This window comes from Magallana gigas, chromosome 8 (assembly GCF_963853765.1).
Source record: "Magallana gigas chromosome 8, xbMagGiga1.1, whole genome shotgun sequence".
NCBI lineage: Eukaryota > Metazoa > Mollusca > Bivalvia > Ostreida > Ostreidae > Magallana > Magallana gigas.
In genome coordinates, this window is record NC_088860.1 from 16,903,269 (window position 1) to 16,930,254 (window position 26,986).

At 33.1% G+C, this 26,986-nt stretch overlaps 4 protein-coding genes across 6 annotated transcripts; 3 read left to right on the forward strand and 1 right to left on the reverse strand.

The window, feature by feature from the left end:
- Positions 1-293: 293 nt before the first annotated feature.
- LOC105344593 (galactose mutarotase) lies at positions 294-10,242 on the reverse strand. Its single transcript, XM_034472624.2, has 9 exons — positions 10,205-10,242; positions 3,260-3,325; positions 3,040-3,170; positions 2,692-2,849; positions 2,271-2,480; positions 1,646-1,733; positions 1,369-1,498; positions 1,007-1,184; positions 294-521 (listed from the first exon to the last, which is right to left on the reverse strand). The coding sequence occupies exons 2-9, from the start codon at positions 3,322-3,324 to the stop codon at positions 447-449; spliced, it is 1,035 nt and encodes a 344-aa protein (XP_034328515.2). The 5' UTR covers position 3,325; positions 10,205-10,242; the 3' UTR covers positions 294-446.
- On the forward strand, positions 3,810-8,174 carry LOC105344595 (thialysine N-epsilon-acetyltransferase). Of its 2 annotated transcripts, XM_066068151.1 has the most exons (5): positions 3,815-4,019; positions 6,837-6,888; positions 7,033-7,101; positions 7,410-7,555; positions 7,685-8,174. In XM_066068151.1, the coding sequence occupies exons 1-5, from the start codon at positions 3,957-3,959 to the stop codon at positions 7,862-7,864; spliced, it is 510 nt and encodes a 169-aa protein (XP_065924223.1). In that variant the 5' UTR covers positions 3,815-3,956; the 3' UTR covers positions 7,865-8,174. The 2 variants fall into 2 exon arrangements, with proteins under 2 accessions (XP_065924224.1, XP_065924223.1); XM_066068152.1 differs by lacking the exon at positions 7,033-7,101 and having other exon boundaries at positions 3,810-4,019.
- On the forward strand, positions 9,963-12,062 carry LOC136269642 (thialysine N-epsilon-acetyltransferase-like). The gene is made up of 5 exons (XM_066068150.1): positions 9,963-10,110; positions 11,001-11,052; positions 11,202-11,270; positions 11,600-11,745; positions 11,852-12,062. Exons 1-5 carry the CDS (start codon positions 10,048-10,050, stop codon positions 12,029-12,031), a joined length of 510 nt encoding a protein of 169 aa, XP_065924222.1. The 5' UTR covers positions 9,963-10,047; the 3' UTR covers positions 12,032-12,062.
- Positions 12,063-14,740: 2,678 nt separating this feature from the next.
- On the forward strand, positions 14,741-23,545 carry LOC105344591 (thialysine N-epsilon-acetyltransferase). Of its 2 annotated transcripts, none has more exons than XM_034472626.2 (5): positions 14,741-15,063; positions 20,321-20,372; positions 20,878-20,946; positions 22,780-22,925; positions 23,195-23,543. In XM_034472626.2, the coding sequence occupies exons 1-5, from the start codon at positions 15,001-15,003 to the stop codon at positions 23,366-23,368; spliced, it is 504 nt and encodes a 167-aa protein (XP_034328517.2). In that variant the 5' UTR covers positions 14,741-15,000; the 3' UTR covers positions 23,369-23,543. The 2 variants fall into 2 exon arrangements, with proteins under 2 accessions (XP_034328517.2, XP_065924226.1); XM_066068154.1 differs by lacking the exon at positions 14,741-15,063 and adding an exon at positions 17,808-18,020 and having other exon boundaries at positions 23,195-23,545.
- Positions 23,546-26,986: the final 3,441 nt, after the last annotated feature.

Here is a 26,986-nt window from a genome sequence, read left to right on the forward strand (position 1 = left end):
AAGACAGCTGTAAATATGTACACACTTTAAACAAGTGAGGTACGTTTTGCTTGAATACCACAGGATTAACTTTTTTATGTCGAAGTCCAAGTGTGAGGAAGAATATCAATTAAATAGACAATTTTTCACCATAAATCCAACTACAAGTAGGCCACACTAGGTGTCTCTAAGCAAAATAAACCTTTTTAAAACATGTATTTGTCTCTGGGGGTTTAATAGCTGTTTTGCAAATAGAGGAAAAATTGGAAAAAGAATTTGGCCAGTAAATAAATGCAAACGCCGATCGTTGACCCGATAGCCCAACGTGTTTTAATCAAATAAGGTTTAATTGCAAGATTTTAATGTTTAATGATTTAATGATTTCGTTTAACAATAGCTTCCTCGGTGCTAGTGTTGAATATTTCTGTAGCTCTGGAGCTCCTCGGTGAATAATTACCGGGAATGCACTAGAACCCGAATTTGTATGACGTTGTTTGTGTGTATGTCTGTCCTGGCTGCAAAATCATGTTTGGAAAATTGGGCTGCAATGAAAAGTTTTAAAAAAAACTTTGTAGTAAATCTCAACAATTTTCTCTTTTAATGAAACTGTATTTCAAAATAATTGAAAGGCCAGTCAATTTATCATTAAGTTAGTTAAATTTATTAAAATTGTAACCTTTCCGGATAATATATTGCAAAATACACTATTGTTATATAAGATATGAATTTACTTTTAAAAGATATATGCATCTACATACTATTTATTTCCTAATATTTTTGCATAAATTGTACACATTATGATACACATTAACTTTACATTTGAATTGCTCATTTCCATATACAGTAATAATTAAAAGATGTAACTAGATAAAAAAAAATAATCACATTCAAACACTTAATATCTTTCTAGCTTTTATCCAGTTCCTAATAATTAGAAATTATCCAAACATGGTTAAAGACTCGCATCAGATCGAGGAGGGGAAACTCTTAATGTTAGGAATAATTTTAGTTATCAAATTGAACAAACCATATTAACAGCACTGCTGTACTGCATAGGTATTAGACATATCCCGCCATTTTCATAAGCCCCGTATGTAGCGCCATTCTTGCCCTTCATAGTTCTCATGGCACAAGAGAAGTAAGTCTCCATACACGGTTCCGTTGTGAAGCAATCGACCGTTCGGCCGGTGGATGGTAGTTCGAGTCTGCAAAGTCGAACAAAGAAAACTAATTGGTTTTTTTCTCAAATTTATTCAATATTTTGAATTTCATGTTGACTAGCTACGTGCATCCTGCGTACAAGGCATTGATTGAACTAACTACGTGTACATGCACATGCATACGAGTATGAAGATGGGTGCAAGTCAAATAATTATCAAAGACAGGTACTTAGCAACATGTTTCTTCTTTCCATGACCCTCAAACACATAGTTAGACACCAGCACGTCTTTCATTCGCTCCCTCAGCTGAGTGGGCGTGGTCAAGTCGAAGGGTGTTCCCTTTACATCAGATATAGTCCCTGTATATTAACATATTATATATCTTAGCGAAAACGCTATATTTACTGTTACTTGTTACTGTGTACCTAACAAAAGTATTTAATTAGTTGCATTCAGGAATATATTTCAAAATCAGTCAAACGTTTATTATTACAACTGAAACCTACCGTCCCCGAGTGGTATGTATTCTTTGTCCAACGGAATGTGGCGACAGGAATTTACCGTCAGAATTTGGTCGCCTACATTCCCCGCTCCCTGTCAGAAGTGTTCGAAATTAAAAAAACAACAACAACAACAAATACATTCACAACGCGCACCTGGTTAAATTATTCCTATTCTTCTTAGCCAAATGTGATTAAAATCACACGGTAAGATCCGTTCATGCAGATTGTTACATGTAGCAAATACCGGTAAAAGCATGAAAAGGTCGCGTTCGAATGAACCTTTGATATTCGATTAAATGTTTGCTGTCAAGTTTCTGACTGTGCTACATAAGATGAATATCGATGATTACGAATGTACAATGAAAGGTGCAAAAAGTGTAATTAGAATAGAAACCTTCGTGAGCAGATTAATTCATACTGGATCTTCCTTTACCTTAATACTTGCCCACTATTAACTTTCAGCCGAGTTATGTTTTACATTTTTGAAAAAAAAATGTGGATGAAGATTTTTTTAACAGCAGTATCTCGATTTTTGTTTATAAATATCTTTACATACTGGTTTATTGATATCGGTTGAAATACTAGTAACCAATTAAATGGAAACTAATGATGATATTGAAATTCTCACGTGACCAGCTAGATTAAAGTACACGTGATTTGATAGGTTGACTGGGGTGGGTTTGGTTGTGGTAGCTGTATATCCAAGAATTAACTCGTTTTCCTCCGTCAACCGGAAGGTGAACTCCGCCGTTACTTCCCCCGGAAAGCCTTCCTCGCCGTCAGGGCTGACGTATTTCATCACAACAGTATCGCCGTCGACAGAAGCAGTAAACATTTTCTGAACAAAAATCTTATAATCAGAAACAAAGAAAACTGTAATGATTTTACTGCATCAAAATGTTTTATTTTAACATTTTCAGCCATGAAAAATATATTTACGCAAAATGAAATTAAAAACCCACAAAACCCCACAAATTTATTTATACATACAGAAAGAAGAGGAAAAACACAATGTTTTTTTATTTGAAAATAGGCCTTATTTTGAATACCGTGTCAAAACCGGAAGTTCCTCCATGAACCTGGTGAATGTTGTTGTCGTTTGCAGAAACTTTATACTCCACGCCGTCAATTTCAAATTTCGCGCATTTTATCCTTTCGGTCACGCGTCCTAAAGCAGCCCCAATGTAGGAATGCTGAGACTCGTACTCTAAAATATTCCAACATTCATTAACAACTGCCATTATTAGCAATTTCTACCTTAACAGTAACCGTTTCAAAACATTTTTTAAATGTACCATTTTTAATACATATCATTAAAATATAATATACAAAATTGTAAAATTTAATGAATCTCAAATTGTGATAATAAAGTAATAAACATCCAACATTTCACGAACCTTGAACGCTATCAAAACCAAGGCTTATGTCTTCAACTGTTCCGTTTTTGTCCGGGAGAAGAATATCAGTAATAGTTGCGCCATAATTGATCACACGGACAGTCACATTATTTTTATTTGTAAAGCTAAATCTGTAAATAATTATAAATAAAAAAGAAATGAAAAACAGAGTTCAATCGTAATTTGTAACCCAGATAGGATCACAACATACAAACCATACCTCGATACTTGCGTGCCGTCTTTTAGTGTACCAAAGGAATCTTGTGAAGGGACAACACCAGTCATACTGTAAATTTGAATATTATCATGCTGCATAAAAAGAGCGTAAATTGTTATTCGTTTGAGAAGTATATTTTCGATTTAATTTCATTTCATTTATGAATTTAAAAAAAAACCTTTCCTTGTAAAACCACCAAAAGACATGTATGGTGTATAATAAGTGACGATAATTTATGTTACTGTGGCTTAATACTATTAGAATGTTTTCTGGCGGTTAATGAATACAAAGACAGCTGATATTCATATTTGGAATCACGCAATGAAACCCGTTACAAAGAGCGAGCCATTTTTGTTGTTAACCTTTTCTTTCAAATTCTGCTCTCAGAGAGAGAAGTCCCCTCTCTTCGCAGCTTCAAATACTAGCGCGGCGGTCAGAATTGATAACTTGTGAAGAGTTTTTAAACGAAAAAATAATAATCAATCAAATCAAACCTGGACATTTAAGTAACAAAAGATGGGTTATTCTTGTTTATTAACATTTCAGCTGCTGGAGAAAAGAAATACAAAATCAACTTTGAATAAACACGAATGGGCATAAACTGCATGTTAAAATAATTGTATCGTTTTACACGTTTTTGAATGCTTGGTTACACTTTCGTTCATCCATAATTTACAATTGCATAACTTTAGATCAAGCCATGTCGATAATTGTTCGCGAAGCGTTGCAGACAGACTGCCAAGGTATAATGGATCTAATAATGGTAAGAAATCTACAAAAATCCAACCTGACCTGTTAAATTATATCAGTTGCTCTGGTAAAATTTGGGATTTTTCTCCGAAATCTAATCTTTTACCTGTTGTGGTACGGAAGTTAAAAAAAAACGTTATTGTTGACAAGGAATCGTGTTAAATACAGTTCGTGTACCGTCGTTGATCGTTCGTGTAACGAACCGGATTGTGCGTGTATCAGAAAATTGATTTGCGGTTTTTTTACGTGCGTGATCTCGCGTTTTTTTTTCGTTTTGTAACTTTTTATTTACAAAAGGCATGAATCTACATGAGGTAGTCAAGGGACAGTTTCGGATAAAATACCCGGTCAATATTTTTGTACAATTGAGAGTTGCTGTTCTTGAAGGCCTCTGAGTTTTGCTAAAATTTATGAAATGATTTTTTTAATGTTTATCATAAGTTAGAGGGATGTCTCTTCTTGAAATTGATATGCAATATGTAGGCCCCATATGTTACAGTCTGTTTCATGATATTTATGCAGCACATTTGGACGGTGTTTAAAAGATATATTCATACCTGTAAAAAAAAAATTGCAATCAAAATTTATGAAAGGAAAAAATTTCCAAGATTTCTTCATTGACACATTATCATTTTTCACTCGAAAAAAATCACAGGAACGGAAACGGATTTCTTACAAATATCTATAATGGGAAGTGTTTACATTTCTCCATTCGAAAGTCAGTCGGAATACCTTGCGTAATTTTTTAACGTATATAATCATTCCTGGCTTGCTGCAATACAAAATCTGCGTAGATATCACGTTTTTCAGCCGCGTATTGAAACCTGATAAGCAAATGGGGGCGTTTCAACTGAAATTTTTTTTTTTGAATGAACATCGTTTGAACCATGAGATATTAAAAAACATCGAGCAATTAGACATAATGTGAATCGATGATATCTTGGGACAGAGTATAGGTACATGAAAATCAAAAGTAAAATGTGAAACTTGCGTCTATGACTGTTGTATTGAGTTTACACTGTGAAATTGCAAGTTACAGACGGAAGTTAAAATATCACGAAAAGTAGGTGGATGAGACATTTTATAAATAGTGCCTGTTTGGGAGGGTAACAGTTGAAATTGACACCCCGAGAAAACCATTGTCAACCGACGCGAAGCGGAGGTTGACAATTGTTTTCGAGGGATGTCAATTTCAATTATCCTCCCAAACAGGCACTATTTATTTTATTATACTGAATGTCTTAATTTTAGAGAAATATTTACTGCTTTTGTATAGAAATGACGTGAATTCTACGGCGAACCGTACGCGCATAATTTACGGGCATGTAAAAATTCGTTTTATTATACTTTCATGTTAAATACTGAAATGTGATTGGTTTCGACGCAGTTAATAATCCGTTCTATTACCCTCAGCGTAAGCAACACACTTAGCAACGGGTAACACTATATAAATAGTGCCTGTTTGGGGGGGTAACAGTTGAAATTGACACCCCAAGGAAACCATTGTCAACCGACGCGAAGCGGAGGTTGACAATGGTTTTCGAGGGGTGTCAATTTCAACTGTTATTCTCCCAAACAGGGACTATTTATTTTATCATACTGAATGTCTTAATTTTGGAGATTTTTTTACTGCTTTTATATAAAAATGACGTGAATTTCACGGCGAACCGTACGCGCATAATTTACGCGCATGTAACAATTCGTTGTGTTATCCGTTGCTTAGTGTGTTGCTAACGCTGAGGGTAATAGAACGGATTATCAACTGCGTCTAAACCAATCAGATTTCAGTATTTAACATGAAAGTATAATAAAACGAATTACCACATGCGCGTAAATTATGCGCGTACGGTTCGCCATGGAATTCATTTAACATATGATAAAATTTGATTAGTTGTGGAGATATTTAAACAATTTAATTGCGTATGGGTCATACCATATCGTTTACTCGTTAAAACACATTTGTCAAGCATTCTGAGAGTGTTGTATAAGGGGGATGTGCGGCCATCTTGTACAGTTGAGGATAAGAATAAAACTATTTCTTGAACTGGCTTTTTTCTGCCCGAAACTGACCAAAAATGTACCCATTTTGAGGCAAAGTTACAACTTAAATGAGAAAAATTCAAACTTTTTCTCAAAATTGTAGAGAGGACACAAATGAACGCCCTTCATATTTTTTCAGATTTTTAAATCTTCACTATTATGTTGCGCAGTTCGAAAGCTATTCTGAGTGATTGAAAAGGCATTCTCCTGTCGTTGTATGCATACTTTTCAAACAAAATGACTTGTAGGACTTCATATTTAATGCTTTAACATCTTTTGGCATCATTTTTGCCAGTTTCGGGCAGAAACAACCCAGTTAAAGAAATGTTTACATTTTTATTCTCAATTGTACAAAATGGTCGCACACCCTCATAAGCAATACACGTCTCCTACATGTACCTGTTTATATTATTCTTTGAAAGCTTCGAAGCATTTCAGAACCATTATAAACAAGATGTAATGCTTTAATAATAAGGATAAAATAACAGGAAATTCAAACTATACATGTACAGTTGATATCGAATTAAATACAAAAAGGGTAAACTAATACTCATCATTATATCTACTGTAATTTCGCGAAGTCCATAAAGTATTCGCTGGTAGAAATTTGTGAAAACATTGCATTGTTACGCACAATATCATTTCTAACCGTCTTCTGTACTTTTCTCCTAGACTTTTTATAATATGAAAATTACTTTTTATGGCGACAAAATTATTTTCAAAAGGAATGTACATGTATATATACAGCGTATTTCAACAGGATTCTCATTTAATACATTCTATTTTCAAGGGATTAGCAGTATACGAAAAGATGGAAGATAAAGTGAAAATGAAATTAGAAAGTAAGATATTTACAATCACAATGATACATAATAGCGTATGAAAAGTGAATGACCTAATTTTCAATTATACGAAAGAATCTAACAAAAATAATTCACATTTGAAAATAATTTTTTTGGGAATCATTTTAAGATATTATTTTCTAGCACTTCAAGAAGACGGTTTTGGAAATGAAAAATATTTCAAATGCTTTGTAGCAGACAGACAAGAAAATGGTATATGTGGTTACATTAAATTACATGTATTTCCTTGAAAATACGGTAGATTACTTATTATACGTGAGTACTTTATTCCGCGATGCAATCGTTTTAAATCAAATGTCGAGAATAATTTTTGTTATCATAGATATTTAGCCGAAAATTAAAAGCGAGGAAGATGTGCTTCTCGGGATTTTCTGCGGACATTATTCCCTCGCGCATTTAATAAGGAATCTACAGTCAACGGAAAAAAAATCAATTAAAATAAAAGATTACACGTGTAAACGTTGTTTTCATGCATGCATGTATCTTATATTTACGATCAGGTGCATCGAAATTAATAGGATACGCTCTATACTACTTTACCTACTCCACCTGGGAGGGTAAATGCATTTACATGGATGATTTCTACGTGTCCCCGGAGTATCGAGGGAAAGGAGTGGGGTCAAGGTTAATGGGCTCTGTGTGTAAGGTAGGACAAGTTTGCAATTGCGCATGCCTCGATGATTGGACAACTTAGTATTTTGACCCAACCCTTACATTCCCCCCCCCCCCCCCATCATCAATCTCAACCGGTTCAAGTAATTTGTGATATTTACAGATTGCTGTCGAGAAGAAATGTGCCCGAGTTCAATTTTCAGTCCTTGGTGGGAATAAACCATCCATTGATTATTACAAACGCAGAGGCGCCATTGACATGACGGAAGTTGAGGACTGGCATTTGTTTCGATTAACCGGAAGCGCATTGGAGAAGCTGGCAGCAAACAGTAATACTGTGTGATAATACGAAACAAACAAATAAAGTAGAAAATAGCGGAAAAGGAATTTCTATGATTTTTCATTTAAACAAATACATCTGAAATAGATCTGAATATAAAGAAGGTTACAATCCACTGTAAACAAACAAAAACGTGTAAATAATCAAAGTACTGAAGAACTGACGGGAGTTGATTTTGTCGATGTTTGTTTATCTTAAAATCAATGATATGTTATTTGTATGACAAGTACATGTAGTTTCTAATTTATATTTGAATTACGCACATTTTTATAATATGAATTTTTGGACTTTTTCGACAAGAATGTCGAGAAACCCCCATATGAATCGTGTTAAATAATATTTAGAGTAAAATTAATTAAATCAAACTATGTATCAGTAATACAAAATATTTCTCGAAAATTGAATGGATCCAAGCAATATTGAACTGTAGTCTCGTTCAATCAAACGCTCGGCTGACACCGTAAATCTCCGACAAACATTTACGGAGACAGCCGAGCGTCGAGTTGAACGAGACTATATTGAACTCTGGCGTAAGAATACATACGACTACGAAAAATATTTAAATTGTTCGTACCATTTAAAATCTGACTATTTTAAAGGTATTTATAAATAAGTTTCCTTGAAAAACAATGCTTTAGCATACATTACATCGAATTCATCAATCAATTTCAAGAACTAAGTCTTGTCAGCAGCGATGATTTGTGCTGAGGTCCAAACACTGTTTCACTTTCGGTTTGTCTGAGTAACTGCATAGGAGAGTTGATTAAAATCAACTCCCCAAAATTTAAAATGTTCACCACTAATCGTGATCATGCCCTTTTAGCATTTGATTATAATTTATAATTTTTTCCCACTTTAGTGATATTTGCATGTGCATGTATTCTGTTTCATTCACTAAGCTTAATCCACCTTAAGGTTTTTTTTCGATTTCTTTTTTCATTATTATTTTCTCTTTTTGTATTTTTTATTCACAAATTCTTGTTGTATATACATCTTCTGTTTGAACATCATTTGTTTTCATGCAGCATTCATGTACTTGTATTATTATTATTTACATCCGTGTCACATCGGAAGTGAAATGTCTCCGTTTCAGATAAAATGACACAAAATATATGCACGGTTTTTATTTTTCTAGGTGAAAGTCATCATTATCAAGCATGCAAAGTATTTAGTTGTATTTTTATATCTTAAATTCGTATCTTTTCTATATATTTTACTGTTTGGGAGGTTTTATTTATGGATTGTTATTACTCTCGATAAACAGCAGTATAATGACATAATACGGAATTGATTTATGTAATTCAGAAGGAACGTTGTTTGTGTGCTGTACAAAGTGCACCAGGTATAGGATGTTATGTCGGAAGTTGACAGATGTAAAGAGGGGAAAGTTTGAGAGTATCCAATATCAGTAATAGTTGCGCCATATTTGATCACACGAACAGTCACATTATTTCTATTTGTAAAACTAAATCTGTAAATGCATATCAGAAAGACACAAAAACAGAGTTCAATCGTAATTTGTAACCCAGACAGGATCATAACATGCAAACCATACCTCCATACTAGCGTCCCGTCTTTTATGTGTTCCAAATAAAAAAAAAAAAAAAAAAAAAAAAACAACGCCAGTCATATTGAAAATTGAATATTGTCATGATGCATAAAAATGACTATAAATTAATAATTCATTTTAGAGGTTTTATTTCGATATCATTTCATTTTATTTATAAACTTATAAAACTTCATTGTAAAGCCACAAAAGACATGTACAAAAAGTGACAATTAATTCCCGTTACCTGGGGTTAATACTGTTATACTGTTTTTGGTGGTAAATAAATACATAGACAACGGATATTTAGGTTATCGCGATAACCGTCCCGTTATCGGAGAGAGAAGTCCCCTCGCGCGCCGGTCAGATTGGATAACTTGTGAAGAGGTTTTAAACGAAGAAATAATAATCAATCAAATCCGACCTGGATATTTAAGTAACAAAAGATAAGCTACAGTATTCATGTTTATTAACATTTGAGCTACCAAAGAAAAGATATACAAAATTAACTTTGAATAAACACGAATGGACATAAACTGCACGTAGACTTGTAATAATTGTAACATTTTACAGGTTTTTGAATGCTTGGTGACACTTTCACTCATCCATAGTTGACAATTAAATAACTTTAGACCAAACCATGCCGATAGTTGTACGCGAAGCGTTGCAGACAGACTGCCAAGGTATAATGGATCTAATAATGGTAAGAGATCTACAGAAATCTGACCTGTTAAAATATATTGCAGTGGAAAAATTCGGGATCTTCTCTTGTCAGAAATCTAATCTACATGTATTACCTCTTGTGGTATCCTGTAATGGTATGGAGACGTTGACGTGCGATAATGAAATTTATTGTACATTTCAACCGTCGCGACCTGGATAACTCAACAGTGTGTTTGCTGCATGTCTCCTAAAGCTTTTCACCGTGTATTTTGCATCTAAAAATGCAGAACGGAAGGTTAAACTCTAAAACAAAGCCTGCTAAATCCTATTTGTACACTGAACGGGTATAAGGATCACCAATGCGGACAGAAATACATTTACCCTACGAATCATAAGGTTAAGTGCAAAAATACAGTATCAAATGCAAATATGATACCGAATTCAAATGCTACAATTTTACCATTATTACCATTTACCATTATTATATAAATTCGGTATTCAAAATCAACAATGTCGCATGTTATTATATTTGATAAATTCAAAATTTACAAAATGACACTTAAAAATGACCCGGTTCTGTACAATTTTTCACATTGTTCTTTGTCAATGTCATTTATCGGTTTTCCTTAGCCAAATACGCAAGGAGAACAAGATCATCTATAATAAAAGGATCATTGATTTTGCAAACTGCATGAAGCATCGCTGGCTCAAATCTTGACCTTAATACCGGTACGTACGTCGTCAAGAAACGTTTAGTGACCGAATTCTTCTTTTTCAGGTTCTAAATTTCCAAACATTTACTTTCCTCCAAGACTTTTTATAACACGAAAACTACTTTTTATGGCGACAAAATTATTTTCAAAAGGAATGCATATGATTCAACAGCGTATTACAACAGGATTCCCATTTATAGTGTATTCTATTTTTAAGGAACTAGCAGTGTACGAAAAGATGGAAGATCAAGTGAAAATGAAAATAGAAAGTAAGATATTTACAATCACAATGACAAACAATAACGTATGAAGGGTGACTGGTCTAATTTTTTGAATTATACGAAGGAATCTCACAGTTTAATTCACATATGAAAATCATTTTCTGGAATACATTTTTAAATAGATTTTTAATTTCTAGCACTTCAAGAAGATGGTTTTGGAAATGAAAAATATTTCAAATGCTTTGTAGCAGAAAGACTAGAAAATGGTATGTATTGTTGCATTAAATTATTTCCCTCAAACAATATAGATTCCTTATCATACACGAGAACTTAACTCCGCGATTCAACCGTTTTGCATCAAATGTCGAGAATACATATTTTTTTTATCATAGATATCATAGATATCTGTCCTAAAAATAAAAATGAGGTTTTAAAATCTGCAAGATGTGCTTCTCGAGATTTTCTGCGGATATTATTCCCTCGCGCATTTAATAAGGAATCTACGCTAACAGTCATCGAAAAAAAGAAGAACCAATTAAAATAAGCCGTATAAATATTGATTTCATGCATGCATATATCTTATACTTTATATCAGGTGCATCGAAACTTATAGGATACGCATTGTACTACTATATATACTCAACCTGGGAGGGTAAATGCATTTACATGGAGGATTTTTACGTGTCCCCGGAGTATCGAGGGAAAGGAGTGGGGTCAAGGTTAATGGGCTCTGTGTGTAAGGTAGGACAACTTTGCCTCGATGATCGGACAACCTGTTTTAACCTATCCCTAACATCACCTCATCATCAATTTAAACAGGTTCAAGTAATGTTTGTGATATTTACAGATTGCTGTTGAGAAGAAATGTGCCCGAGTTCACTTTGCAGTCCTCGGTTGGAATAAATCATCCATTGATTATTACAAACGACAAGGTGCCATTGATTTGACGGAAGTTGAGGACTGGCATTTGTTTCGATTAACCGGAAGCGCATTAGAAAAGATGGCTGCAAAGAGTGATACTGTGTGATAATACAAAACAAATAAATTTGTAAGAAATAGCCGAAAAAGAATTTTCATGATCTTTCGTTTTAAGAGATACATTAGAATTAGATCAGAACTTTACTAAACAAACAAAAACAAGAAATCCGAGGGCATATTTTTACAAAGATGAATATAAGAAAGAACTTTCACATTCTGAATCGTTTGATGTGTGTTATCTTGTTAAGGTATGTAAATGACTTTCGAGTATGACCCACAAACATCAGGGTTTCTGTGAGTTAAATATAAATGTTTTTCATTAATATCAACTTTTTTTTTCAATTTTTAGCGGCACAACAAAATGTCAACTCTGCGACGTCCACGCAAACAAGATTTAGTGTTTATTGCAGAAAAACTGCTGAAATGTATAGTATTGTGCTCCAGAAAAAAAATCTAGGCATAATGCACACGCGCCTGGTGTTATAAATTGTTCTCATATTAAAAAATAAAAACCGTCTACCTAATAATAGACACAAGGTAGACATCGCCGCCATCTTTTATTTAAATCAGTCGCATCACATGGAAGTTTCACTTGAAACTCATCGTTAAAAAATTATTTTGATCCCTTCCGTCTCCCGATCAGCCCATCAACATCTATTAAGCTTATTACTAAAACCGATTTGGTTTGACTTTTCCGATCGCGTCGCGTTCAACTTTTTCAGCTACGTCATACATAAACAATACCCGCACCTTAACCACAGTTTTTTTATTGGTGGATTCAGCTTACCGCTGATTGGCTGCTGGTTAACTAAGACTAAATTATGCACGAACAGAACAACAACATATCAGAAAATGAAAAATTCACATGGGTAAAGTGTACACTTGTGATAAAACAATACATACTGTACATAACATATATAGCTGTAGCTCTGTGTATAAATTTTGGGTTAGAAAATATAAAGCTACAGTGCATACAATACTTACATGTACAAAAAAACTTTACGGCAATTTGCCGCGTATAAAAATAACACTATTTTTTAAAAATATTTACATCATACCATACCACATTTTGTGCAAATAATCCATTTAAATAAGTCTTCATTTAGTTTACTACTGTTAATAATTGTAGCTTTACCAGCCCCAAACTTTCTCCTATTAAACAACCTTTAACCGTACTCGGAAAGCGGATCAAGAACTGTATTTTTTATGTATGTAAACAAACCAGTGTTCATGTATGGAGCGGGTGATCGGGGGTTCAGAGACAGGTAAAATAAAGAAATCTGCAGTAAATGGTTTGTGGATATTTTAGTATATATATTTACACCGAAAGTGATAGGGCAACAGAAGAAAAACGAATCGGACACTTGCCTAATGAAGACGCACATGTACAAACCTCCTTGCACTCTCCACTTCTGTCTCGTTCTTTCACACCATCGTTCAATATACTTTTATTGACTGTCGATTGCCGATCGAAAGGTGTAGAAATCGAGGAATTCATACCTATCACTTTGACTGGCAAGTTAGTAGGTAATACATGTGCGTTATACATTTACGGTATTTACATGAAATGAACGCTTAGCACATGCAACTTTTAAATATTATATTTTTTATAACGCCGTACTCTGGACCGTAGCTTGAGGCTATGGTTTAAAGCCCGTTTACACAGAGAGAGAGAGAGAGAGAGAGAGAGAGAGAGAGAGAGAGAGAGAGAGAGTGAGTTTAGCACAGAATTTAAACATACGGGATAGTCGATTTTGAATGAATAATATTGGGGGGAAATAAACTGTTCTGAGAAATCCTTCAGCTCTGGCATTGCATAAGCGTATACTGATAACTCGGCCTAAAAATAGGAGTTAACCAATCATATAGTTTTCACACCGGCGGCGTGTATAATTTATGCATGACGTAGCTGACAGAAATGATCGTGACGCTATAGGAAAAGTCAAACCAAATCGGTTTTGATAATAAAACCGATTCAACCAATGAAAACCGATTCAATCAATACGGCGCATTACAACTGTCGTTAATAAAAATCATCCTTCAATCTGCATCATGCGCCTGTGCCCTATGGCATATTAAAATCAAAATGCAAACCTCATTCATCAATACAATGGTTGTCATTATCGTAGAGTAATCGTACCAAATCTCAAAGTATCTTGAGGTCTGTCGTGGCGATCGAGACTGTTAAAATTTGTCGATATGGTCATTCGGGCCATATACGTGTGTGTGTGTAAATGGGGCCGTCGGGGTTCAATCTCAACTCCTAGTCATCTTCCATCTTGATCGTGAAAAGAATCGCCATCCTTATCATGCCCCATCGCAACATTGGACATCGGTTGGTAATGAGCGTATCGTTACATACACGAAGTTATAACGTACTGCGAATCAGAGCTACCCGTACAGACAAGTAAGAGCTACGCGTACAGTAAACAATATCGAGGTATGGCCAGAAAAACTTCAGTTTCAAAGTACTTATTGCTTTCTTCATATATGTAACTTTTTTGTCTCAAAGTTAACATATTAGGAAAGTATTTTTTACAACAAGAAACATTATTTTTTGTCAAAGAAAATGAGAAACACTTCTCTAGATATTGTGATTCAATTTCTCATTGAATTTTTGTACTATTTTGATCCAAAAATATTTTTTTCCCAAAGAGAAACTTTTTGATTTAAGGATGGAAATGATGAGTATAAACTTATTCTAGTTTACTACTATATAAAAATCGAGACATTGTCCGTCCAGATAATAGTTATTACGTATTTTCAATCTACGACGAAAATACTGTATGCAGCGCTTCTTGTTCTCTCGCTTCGACGAACAGCGGTACCATAAACTGTACACTTCCGTTCCTACGCTGTGTGTATGCCGCACATGGTAAAACAGGTATAGGATGTGATGTCGGAAGTTGACAGATATAAAGAAAGGAAACGTTTGAGAGTACCAAGAGATGTTTATATGTTAATATTCGAATAATTTGAGCAGATCTAATAGACCTACAGGCTTGACTTAAAAGGACCATGTGTATTGTAATACGGAAAGCGGAAGTAAAGGACTGCCCAGGGATTTTCGATTTAATAACGGTAGGGTTAACAAATTTACAACATACATATAAAACTTTATAAATCAAAGTCCTGAAGTACTGACGGAAGTTGATTATATTGGTTGTTATTTTAAAATCAACGATATGTAACCCCGCATGGCAAATAGTTTCTTTGCAGTATTTGAATAATAAAGCACATTTTTTTTTCAAGAGTTTCGCTCTTTAGGTTTTGGGAAGCCATTTTGGGTCACATTTAGTCTGAAAATTCTGCATCATATATTAGTTCTAATAGTATGTTTATATTTTTTACAGTGCCAAATTTTATTGAATAAAATTGTTTTTAAAAAATTACATTTTTACAGAGTTTAGTAAGGGACTATATTTTGTGGCGGAAGGTTTTCAAGAAGGAAATGAACAATTTCATAACTCCCTAGTTTTAGAGTACTGTTACTTTAGCTTCCTAATTTTCAGCGCAGACCAAACTTCTAGATAGTTTGTGTATTACGATATATTCATAATGTTCTAAAATCATATTTAAACAATATTTTGACATTTCTATCGATATATTCTGGCATAATAGCTTATACGTATTTCATAAAAGTTCATAAAAAAATAACTTTAATTTTGACCAAAAATTAGCTTATTTCATGCTATATCTCAAATTATATGAGGTGTGACCCCTACTTGCTTTACTTTTAAATGAAACTTTTAAATGTATGTCTAATTGTATGCACAGTTTTTAAAAGATGGCATTACTATTACTTTTTTTAATTTGCGTTATGATTTATTTATTCCAAAATTTTGTAACATCTGTTGTTGAGTTCATTATGTACTGGCCTTTGAAGCCACCATTTAAGCAAGAAGTTTTAAACTTTGACTAAGATTTTACTTTTATAATCACAACATGTGTTCAACTTCATTCTGTATTAAAATAATAGTTCAAACTATAAATGTTTGTTTGATTTTTTCAAATAATTAATTTCCATGTCAAAATTTAGCAAAAATATCAGGATAATTATCATTTCTGTTTGAGGCCCTATAATTCCCAAAAATGGCATGTGACATGAGTCACAAATAAAATAAATGAACATTTTAGGTCCCCGTCTTTATCTCCAAGTAGTTTTCGAATGATTGAATAATGATTGGATAATTTACTATTATTTCAGGTACTTTCTGACAAGAATTCCGAGCTATAGACGGAAAACCATTGAAATATGAATCATGTTGTGTAATATCAAAATATAGAACTCTTCGCTGCATTATGTATCAGTAATTTAGCAATTTTTAACAAACAAATAACAATTAAGTTTAGGCTCTAGAAATGGCTCTTTTGGCAATCAATGACAGCAGGTTTTATTGAACTGGCGTAGGAATACATATGACTACCAAAAAAATATAGTATATAAATAGTTCATACCATTTAAAATCTTGCTTATCGATATTTTCCAAGTATTAAGTCTTGTCAGCGGTGATGATTTTCCATTCATGCTAAGGTCCAAACATGCACTTTTTCACTTTCGTCTTGCAAGAGTAACTGCATAGTAGGAGAGTGGATTAAAATCAACTCTAAAAAAAACTGCATACTGTATACAGGGTTATTTTCGCTCCGTGTTATTTTCGCCCTTCGACACTTGCATATCGTTTTCTCAGTTTTAAATTCGCTAAATGCACTAAAAATAGACACCCTTTCTTTTTATCACAGTTAATTGAAAAGTGTTTTGAATTTGCTCACCCTGAAGCTTAAAATAGCCCGCTGACAAGGAGGGCGAAAGGGGCGAAAATAAAACGGGGCGAATATTTTCCTGTACAGTATTTTTTACCGGCCGTTTTGATCTTGGCAATGATTTTAAAGGTAACAATTTGATTTGGAGTAAAAGGTACCTGAATACAAAATATTTTAAGATATTACAGTTTTTTGGGTAATATTTGTCAACTTTACAAACAGTTGTTTAACAGTTTTTAAATATAATCAATCATCATATACACTTGTAGTATCTTGAATAGATGTATGTGTATAAAGTATTATATTACGCACTTTATTTTGTGTTCAAAAGATAATAATGACTTCAGCATTATGTCATATTTCTAAGATATAGTCAGAAATGATGAAAATGGCACGTTTTCTCTTATTACTTTTTAAGAGGAAAATTTGTCCGCAGCCGTTGCCCAAAACGATATTAACATACTTTTTGATGGGATATCACACGATGAAGTTGTGATGTGAACTTCATTATGGACGACATAGACATTTTGAATGCCATGATTTTAATTTATTTCCTTTATCGTTTATAACGCGAAATCTGATCTGGTAACAAGCCGGCTGTAAATTTCCCGTAGCACCTGCTAAAGCCGGATGTAACTAAAATGTGACGTCTTGATTACAAATGCACATATAGATCTTTGCACAAAATATTGTAAAGGTTCAATGAAGTTAATGAATAGATAATTTGTCAAAATCAATATTTCTTAATATCATTTTGGTATGAATAAATGGATTTTAGCACAATATCAAATATTAATTGATTTTCAAGTTGCAAACCACTGGTAAAACAATATAATTTTAAATAACACAACTTTTGTATAACATAGGAAATAAATTCGTTATCCTGGTCCAATCTAGAGTGTACGGGATATACCCCGGTTTGTATTCCATAAACCTTGAGGCCATTCATCCTTGATTGGACCTGAATAACTATTATCCTTATCTTCTGAAAAACCTTCCGCGCGAAAAAAAAGTCGTTCTCAAAATAACTTAAAGTTCTCTGTTTATTGATATTAGATGAATTATTTTTCTTTATGAATGTTGTGTAACGATGAAATAATTATGTTTGATACTTTGATTTTATGACGTCAGCCATATGTAAACCATGTGTACTTTATACCCTTTCAATGTTAAATTGATGCCAGCAACTTGGTTTTTGTAATAGATGATGGATGAGTTCATCAATAGGATAGATTAGTTCGCCTATACCCAGGAGTTCAAACTTTCCCGACCAGGTATCACTTCGTAAATGATTATGTAGTATTGATACGCTTCCGTGATTACTTACGCAAGGATGTCTTTCGAGTCAGATATTGAAATCCTGTTAAATTTTAAAATGATGAGACGACAGAATGTTATAATAATTACTGATATCTAACACATTAATTTAGGAAACGGTCATTTCTCCTAGCTTCGGTCAACATTCTTAACTAATATACATGTAGCTGTCAATCTATATTATTGATCAATTATTTATTATTTATTTATTATGGTAACATAAACATTTGAATAACAATCTAGAATCGGTATATAGAGGTCTCATTAATAAAGATTTTAAATATAGTCGTAAGATCATATCATAAAAGTAAACAAACGGTAAAGTTATTATAATGGATATAAAGTCTTGTAGTAATTATAAATTGAACAAAGCAATTTTATATCATCGATACTTCCGTGTAATATGGGGTTCTCTTGGATAACGATGGCCCAATGAAAACTTTAAAAAAAAAAGCAACGAAAGAAAAAATTAGTTAAGCCGTAGATTTCAATCCTTTTACAGTTTAACAATGGTAATTTTATAATAAAAAAAAAACAAGTGCATTTTATGTACATCAGTCAATTAAAGAGATAAATATAAACATAGCGGAAGAAAGTAGTGAATGGAGAGATTTTCCAAAAAGAATCTCCTTCGTGTTCAGCCTGGCATTCTTCTCTAGTAAATATATCAATAATAGTCACGTGGTCTCAAGGTCTAAACTTCATTAATGAGACTTTTATAAACCAATTTTTAGATTGTTATTCAAATTGAGTAGCTTACGTCCCTGTAACACTGTCATGATTTTGAGCCACGTTTGTGTGCAAATTCAATGACTGCATTTATTCGGAGTTCCAAATACAGTGTACATGTAGCAAAAGTCGTATGCTACGTTCCTTCACCGCAGGAAATCGCAAAACACGATTATTTATAGTTATTGTTTTGACATTACAAACGTGCTCACAGAATAAATTTTAAGCGTAGACTTTCGTGTGAAACTCGCGAAACATCGATGCTACAACTATCCTACAATCTATCTCGAGTTTTCTACGAGTTTCTGCGATTGTTTCTTGAGTCTTCCCCGATTGCACTTCCGAATGAATGGGAATGAATTTCGATTTGATGCGAACGCAATACGAAAATACTCACAAGCGAATGATTGAGGGTAAGTGCAATGCAAGAATTTTGCGATTGAACTACGACTTAATACGAAAATACGACTGGTTAGTATTCCGAAATAGTGATACATTGTATCACTACCTTGTTCTTTTAAAATTACAGTGAGAAACTCCCGTCAGCAAATTATTAGAACAATTTTAAGAACAACTGCAGAAATTGTCACAAAATGGATTTCGTTGGTAACATTAACTCGCAAATTTACACTTTCTTGTACGTGTTTCATATATCTTTTATTAAGGTCTACAGGCCGATTGCATTTTTTATCTTATGTTGTGAAATTAAGAATATTTTCAGGTTGGCATTTTATGCAAAAGTGCTATCATGAATTTGTTTATTAATCGCTTTATTAATAACACACCGAATGGGATTTCGGAGAAAAACAACTCGTAACTATTCATGGGAATATCGTGTATCAATCGTACAATTGTCTACTTATTCTAAAGAGTTTCCTATAAAAATCATCATCTTCCATTTCACTTGGTCATAGGAAGATTTCAACCCGTTTCTATACTTATTCACCCAGATCCGTGCATGAATCGCTAAACACGTCTTGTTAACACACAAACGTCGTACATTGTCGATTTCATATATTATAGCATGTTCTTTACTTGTATAACATACAAAGTTTCCGTTGCCACTTTCTTGGCATTTAAAGAATATACTGCAATAGGAATCATTCCTATACCTTTTTCTGGAACTATGACTTTTTGTGCCAATTTTTGTTTTGAAGCATAAAAATGTAATATATTCTTTGAATTTATATTAACATTAATAGAATATTGATTAATATAAAAATATATCTTTAATTATATTAATCACTTGTGTTTTTGTAAATGGTTCTTCATATTATTTACAGATTATATCTGACAACTTGACTTCGACGATGCTTTTTAAATTTTACTTTATATTCTCTAAAAACTGTCACGTGATCAACCAAAGTATTGTGATTAACGTCTCCTCTTAATTTACTTTTTACATTGCATAATATAATCAATATAATGCATTTTTTCTTCTTCAAACGAAATATAAAGAACTTCTTAAGTCTCAATATGATAATTAAGAATATATAAAATGAAATGTAAAATACTTTTTCTTTTATAGGAATTGGCCATTCATGAGAAACACCAGGACCAGATGAAAATTAGTCTAGAGAGTAAGATACTAATTGTCCCTGTATTGAAGAGTTGCTTCATTTAAATTTATCGAGGTCTTGATATTCTGCTGTCTTAATTATTTTAACTGCATGGCTATCTAAAGACTTTTATGATAATGGCTTGATAGCTTTTTCTTAGGGTCTTAAAACATACCTGTAACTAGTAAGCATGTGGGTTTATATCGTAATACCGTGGAATCATTAAAATTCGTGGGGGCAAATTTTCGTGGATTGCTGAAAAATTTATGGGTTCGTGGGGACGTAATTTCGTGTATTTTTTTATACCTACAAAAGGAAATATGACTTTATAACCCAATTTATTAATTCATGGAGGATGTTAATTCTTGGTTGAGAGGTACATGTGCCAACGAATTCCACAAAAATTGAGCCACCACGAAATATAATGATTCCAAGTATATCACGTTTTTTGGTGTCCGGAATAATGTTCTACATTTAAAACCATGAGGACATACTCGATAAAATGTTTTTGAAACTTCTGTTGTAGAATTTCGAGAAGATGGTTTTGGTGACAACACAAAATTCCAGTGCTTTGTCGCAGAGTGTGAAGAAAATGGTATGACTCTTTCTACATTCACTGTGGCGATATTTACATGTACTATAGCAAGTAAAATATGGTGACGGCAAAAACAGTAGCATACATAAACAAACTCTAAAAAAGTAGTGGCCTATACTCAGATGTATGGTTATGTAAAATTCAAACAAATTAATCCTTAAATGCAAAAAGTCCTTAACATGCAAAAAGCTTTAATGGTCCTGTGTTCTTTATCTGGTGGAGTTTTAATAACTGTTTCTTTTGGTGAAATTTAAGCAACTTTTCTATAGTGAAATTACAACAGCTATTCGTATACATTTACATGTCTTTACTTGTCTCCGATATACATGTATATTATACAATTATCACAATGAGTATTACATTATAAAAAATTAATTATAGGATTGATTAATTCCTAGCTCTCTGGTTGGCCCATATCCAACTATCTAGGAGAAAAAAAAACGTTACATTCACCTGCATTTGACCTAGGAGGTCATTATACCATTTGATTTTCTCTTCAATGGACTAAAAATATAGATCTTCTAATGTAATATCGCGTTTCTCAATTTGTTCGGCTATGGCTTCAAACTGAAATCTTCGCTTAAGGTAGTCCTATACTCGGCACTAAATGGGCTCAATCATTAAAAGCTTAGCTTTAAATGATAAATATACATTCTAGCAATACATATACAAAAGAAAATATGTATGTTTACATGCTAGTTTGTTTGTTATCACCTCTCAGACGGGTGTACCCCCTTGCGAAAATTATTGACAATTATGAAATTTGCCAGACGTCCGTTTTTCCTAAAAATAATTACCAATTTTGGGAAAACTAGAACTGAACATACAAAATAGAATATAAATATTTATCTAAGCCATATCTCACCAATAATTTTGCGCAAATTTTTGTAAGTAAGTACGCTTTATGGACCTGATGTATCAAAAAAGAATACAAAAAATGCAATGCTAGTATCGCGTTTGGTAAATTTTTTACTATTTTATGGACTCAAATTTAAATTCATGGTGTTTATTCTATAGATTGACATCTTAGAAAAAAGATTTGGTAAGATAAATTATATGTTGACGAATTACTTTTCACGCTATAAGCTCTAAACCAAGTAGACCCTGGCGAAAAAATCCGTAAAAATCACATTTTGCTACAGTTTTCTGCCTAGATCTGTCAGCAATGTTAGATATCATTTAAACATTAATTAATTGACGATTGATTAAATTCGAAATAGCTTCTGTCTAAATTTAAACCGGTTTTAGTAAAAGAAACAGAAAAATCGGGGGGGGGGGGGTGAAAACATAGAAGATATAAGCATACCTGAGATCCTGGTTAATCAGAAACTTCGTTTTTCATTTTACTTTAACAGAATCGAGTTTCTCAACATTAATCATTTCTATCTCTCATAGAATACATATATTACCGTTCTAATTGCTTATTATTGCCATTGTTTACAACAGCGATGTAGAGCAAAATCAATACCGGGTATCAAAAACGCTTTGTAAAAGTCGAACCAATATTGTAAAATCCGTATTATGACGTAGTGCGATACTCGGACTACTTTAATAACACTCAATTTGATATATGTCTGTATCAATTCTTCACTGAATTATATGATAAAAGAATGATTGCTATGGTTTTTTTTTTATCAATGCCATGGTTTAGCTACCATCAATGTACAATACTCAACTCGCTTCCTGCTCGGTGAATTTTGTCCTTCTCGGGTAGCTAAATCATCGTACATGTTTTGACCTCAAAAACAGCAAAAATTGTAGTAGTAGTGTCTTTATCCAACTTTCAAATAAGTCTCTTGTAGGTGCCATACACTATAGGCTTTCTCTCTTTAGATACATTAAGGCTTATCGGGTACGTTATTTACTTCAATACGTATTCTACCTGGCAAGGTAAATGCATTCACATGGAGGATATCTACGTGGTTCCCGAGTACCGCAGTAAGGGCATAGGATCAAAATTGATTGGGTCTGTCTGTAAGGTAAGAAACTTTATCTAGGTTAAACCTAGTTTGCGACTTTATTCTGAAGAGGGAGGAGAAGGGTAATTTGCATAATCATGGTTATCATGTCTCAATGCAATAATTAATAAATAATGTAATTTATGGAATAAATTACTCTATGATAAATGGTTTTAGGTGTTTATAGTTTAGGTTAAACAGGTTGTAAATATTAAGCAATGCTTTGCTAAACAACGTCGTTTATTGCTTCGAAAAGTGTTCAATTAAATTGTTTCTGTTTTGCTTTGTAGGTTGCTGATTTACAAAACTGTGGAAGAGTTCAATTCATTGTTCGGGATTCGAACAAATCTGCCATGAAATTTTACAAACATCAAGGAGCAATAGATTTGACAGAAGTGCAAGAATGGCATCTGTTTCGATTAACCAGTGATGCGATAGAGAAAGTAGCAGCAAAATATGATTAATGAAATATTTTTTTTAAATGAAATGTATTTTATTTGATAACTTTTTACAATGTGTGTGTATTTCTCTGAATAAGTCTGTTTGCAAATATGTAACAGATTCGGGTTTAATTTCTTTCGGGATTGTTTTGTGTTATTTATGAAATTGATAAAAATAAATTACTGACATGTTTTTCAATGACATTTCCATACGAAATACTTAAAAAATGGTATAAAATTCACTCAATTTTGTGAACCAATTAAGTGACAAACCTAAGTTTGTTTCTGAAACAATTGTCATTTTCTTTTCCTTTAGATAGAATACATATAAAATCGTAGGTAATTCTGTTAAGATTCACTGGCGTCGGAAGCAAATTAAAAGGGGGGGGGGCTAGATTGATCCTCAGAAATATTGAGAGAAAAAACCTAATTCCCAAAATCATAAAAATCCTAATCCCCTAATCCATGGGAAGGGGGGGTTGGGGGTTAAACCTATACTTCCAAAACAAAAAAAACCATAATTTTTTTTCCAAATCATGAAAATATGAAAATCCTCATCCGGGGGGGAGGTATACCTATAGCTCCAATAAAAAAAATCTTACACCTACCAAAATTTTTTCTCCTTCAAAAATCACGATATTCCTAATCCGGGGGGGGGGGGGGGGAGCTAGTTTCCCTATGACTCCAACTTCTCAATCTTTCAAAGGTACATTAATGAACAATAATATTTCCTGCAAAAAAAACTGGGGGGGGGGGGGGGGCTGAACACTCTATTCTGCTATGTGCCTCATGGTTAGGTCTAACTTTGCGACGGTTCGACGCCTATGAGATTGATATATTTTTTAAAGAACAGCAGAATTTAATATCATGTAAATGCAAGACTTGGCTTCAATCATCAATATGATGTAATGCAGATTTAACACGCCAGAGATAAATTTCTTTCGCGGAGTGTTAATGGACTGTGACACCCCTGCCAATGTGTTAGGTATGTTTTCTTTATCGTTCCTAGTATATAATAAATCCAGAGGTGCCATGTTTGATGCTTGTTGTGTGCAAAACCATGTTTAAAAAAAAAATAATGGGTGTCTGTTTTGTATAAAAACTTAGTATATCGAGCCATTTTCAAGGAACGTTCTGCATAAAATAGTATAGTCTGTTTCACTATTGATGCTATATTAGGTCAGGCGCGGATCAAAAACAATCCCTTAGGGGGGATCTCTAATAAGCATATTAATTGTTGCAACAACAGAAAAAACTATTTTCTTGCATTGTCACATTTATTTCTTGAACACATTCTATCCATCAATTAATGAAGATAATGTTTAAAATCAATAAACGTCTAGAATTTATATTTGACTACAAGTACCTAGATTCTATGAAAAAGACTATGAACACGAGGAACGATTTTTACTGCGAAACTGAAAGGGTCAAATAAAACAACGTGCTCTAAAATTTAAATGACAATAACATTAACAGGGGTGAGTGAAGCGGGTAACGGATGCGGTGTTGCAACAGCTAATGTTGATTAATGCTGGTGTTATAAACATATACAGCAGAAGGAAGTGCAGAGGCAGCAAATGAAGTAAAGGACTGCGAACGCTAACGCCCGTTTCCCGCCTACATTTTACATCCAAATATTTCGGAATTTCTGTCAGATATTCAAAAACTAAGTTTTCTTCTAAAAAGTATAATCAAATCCTAATCAATTTATATCAAAACAAAATTTGTAATAAAATTATTTATTTTTAAACAAAAGTTTTGCTAACGCGGGGTCTAAAAAATTTCATTGAAATCGGTCTCTATGAGTGAGGAAAATTTTATTTAGCGGCCAATATGTGCATAAAAACTTAAAAATAACATATTTACGATATGTATTAAAGTAAAATTTCATTAAAATTCATATCTGTTAATTAGTTTTCGAAAATTTACAACGCAAAATTCTTTTTTTTTGGAATGTATTTCGGTCTGTAGACATATGCCCCCCCCCCCCCCCCCCCCGTGAAATAACAAACCCTTTGGTAAAAATATGCTAAATAACAATAATTAAAACCCCTCAAAAGGAACTTTTGTTTCACGGGGGGAAAGATGTTTTAAAAAACATTTCCGTTTTCCGTTATTTTCGATCATGAAATGAGCTATTTTAACCCAAAATACAAAGTTATCTCGCTTTGTTTGACCAGCTCATTTATATTTAATGAAAATATACATAAATGTTTACATTATTATAAAAAATTAACTTTAATTAGACAACTTTCAAAAATGACTTTTAGTTAGGCGGCTAGACAATGCTATCGTTCGCAGTCTTTTATCTGTTTAACAGTAGCATAGAACACACAGAAGAAATCTCGTGACAATATTATATCTATTGGTAACTGTAAAGTTGAAGATAACACGGGATACTGATACTCGGACACTTGTGCTTTCGAAATTCGTGTAAAAAATGAATACAATAAATTTAAGAGATATATAACGACGAAATCAATTCCAAAGAGTTATTTTAAGGTCAAGATCTAGTAAATGAAAGGTACCTACAGGTTTCTAAAATTCAATATATAAATTCTTTTAATGACAATATTTTTGTTTCATAGGGTGTACCTGGGCTTAAATTTTTGGTAAACAAAATGAAAAATCATGTTATAAACAACCATTTTCTATGAAATATGAAGGATAAAAGTAACAAATCTCGGAGTTTTGTCCATTTTTGACTAATGTAATATATCTAGATTACCTACAGTCTCTCCAAAAATGGCATTAAACAAGCTCTTGACCTCCTCTTTAAAATGATGTCAAAATCATTTAATATGAATTCGTTTGGTGAGATATTGGCGCTTCTAATTGGTCGAAAAATTTCTTTGATACCTGCATCAATAAAATTTTGCCGGATCTACTTTTCTCAACTGTTCTGATCTAACACTATTTATAGAACGCGAATTTCCAAACTAAACACTGTCAACAAAATGTCAAGTTGTGTCTGTTTTATTGTCAGCAAAAAAATATAATTTTATAAACATAAAAACTTGGAAGTTTAACCTTCAAAAATAAACAAAACACATTATTTGATTCACGAAATAGAAAATTAAGCGTCTTATCACGACTTCGTCTGCTTGAGATCAATCAACATTACAGCGAGGCTGGCTTTTCCTTTTCCAGAATAATTATAACGAACATATAGACCTATACACTTTCTCGGTAACACTGCTGTTCAAATTTGGTAACGGATGATTTTTAGCCGGGCTCTGCTGAAAGCAGAGTCCTGGCTGTAGGCAGGCAAATCGCCAATGTTACTATTAATAGCACAACTTCAAAAGTAAACAAAAAACCAAACAGCCTCAAAGTAAAAGCTTCCGCTATACCAAAAAGCTACACAAAGAGCCACGTTTTGTCAAAAGTGTCGGTATTTTGTTTCTTTTTTTTTATTTTCGAGAGAATTGATCTTTTTTAGTTTTCTTATCAATAACGTGGTTTTTTTTAAAAACATGACTATGCATTTTGGACACATAAAATGCGCATGAATTTCCATGAACTACTTTGCTGCGCACTAAAGAAATGGGGATTGAGTATATAACGCTTGTTGCAAAATTCAAGGCAGCAACTGTTGAACTTTTTTCTACTAGACAGACATATATTTGTTCATAGTTAGTC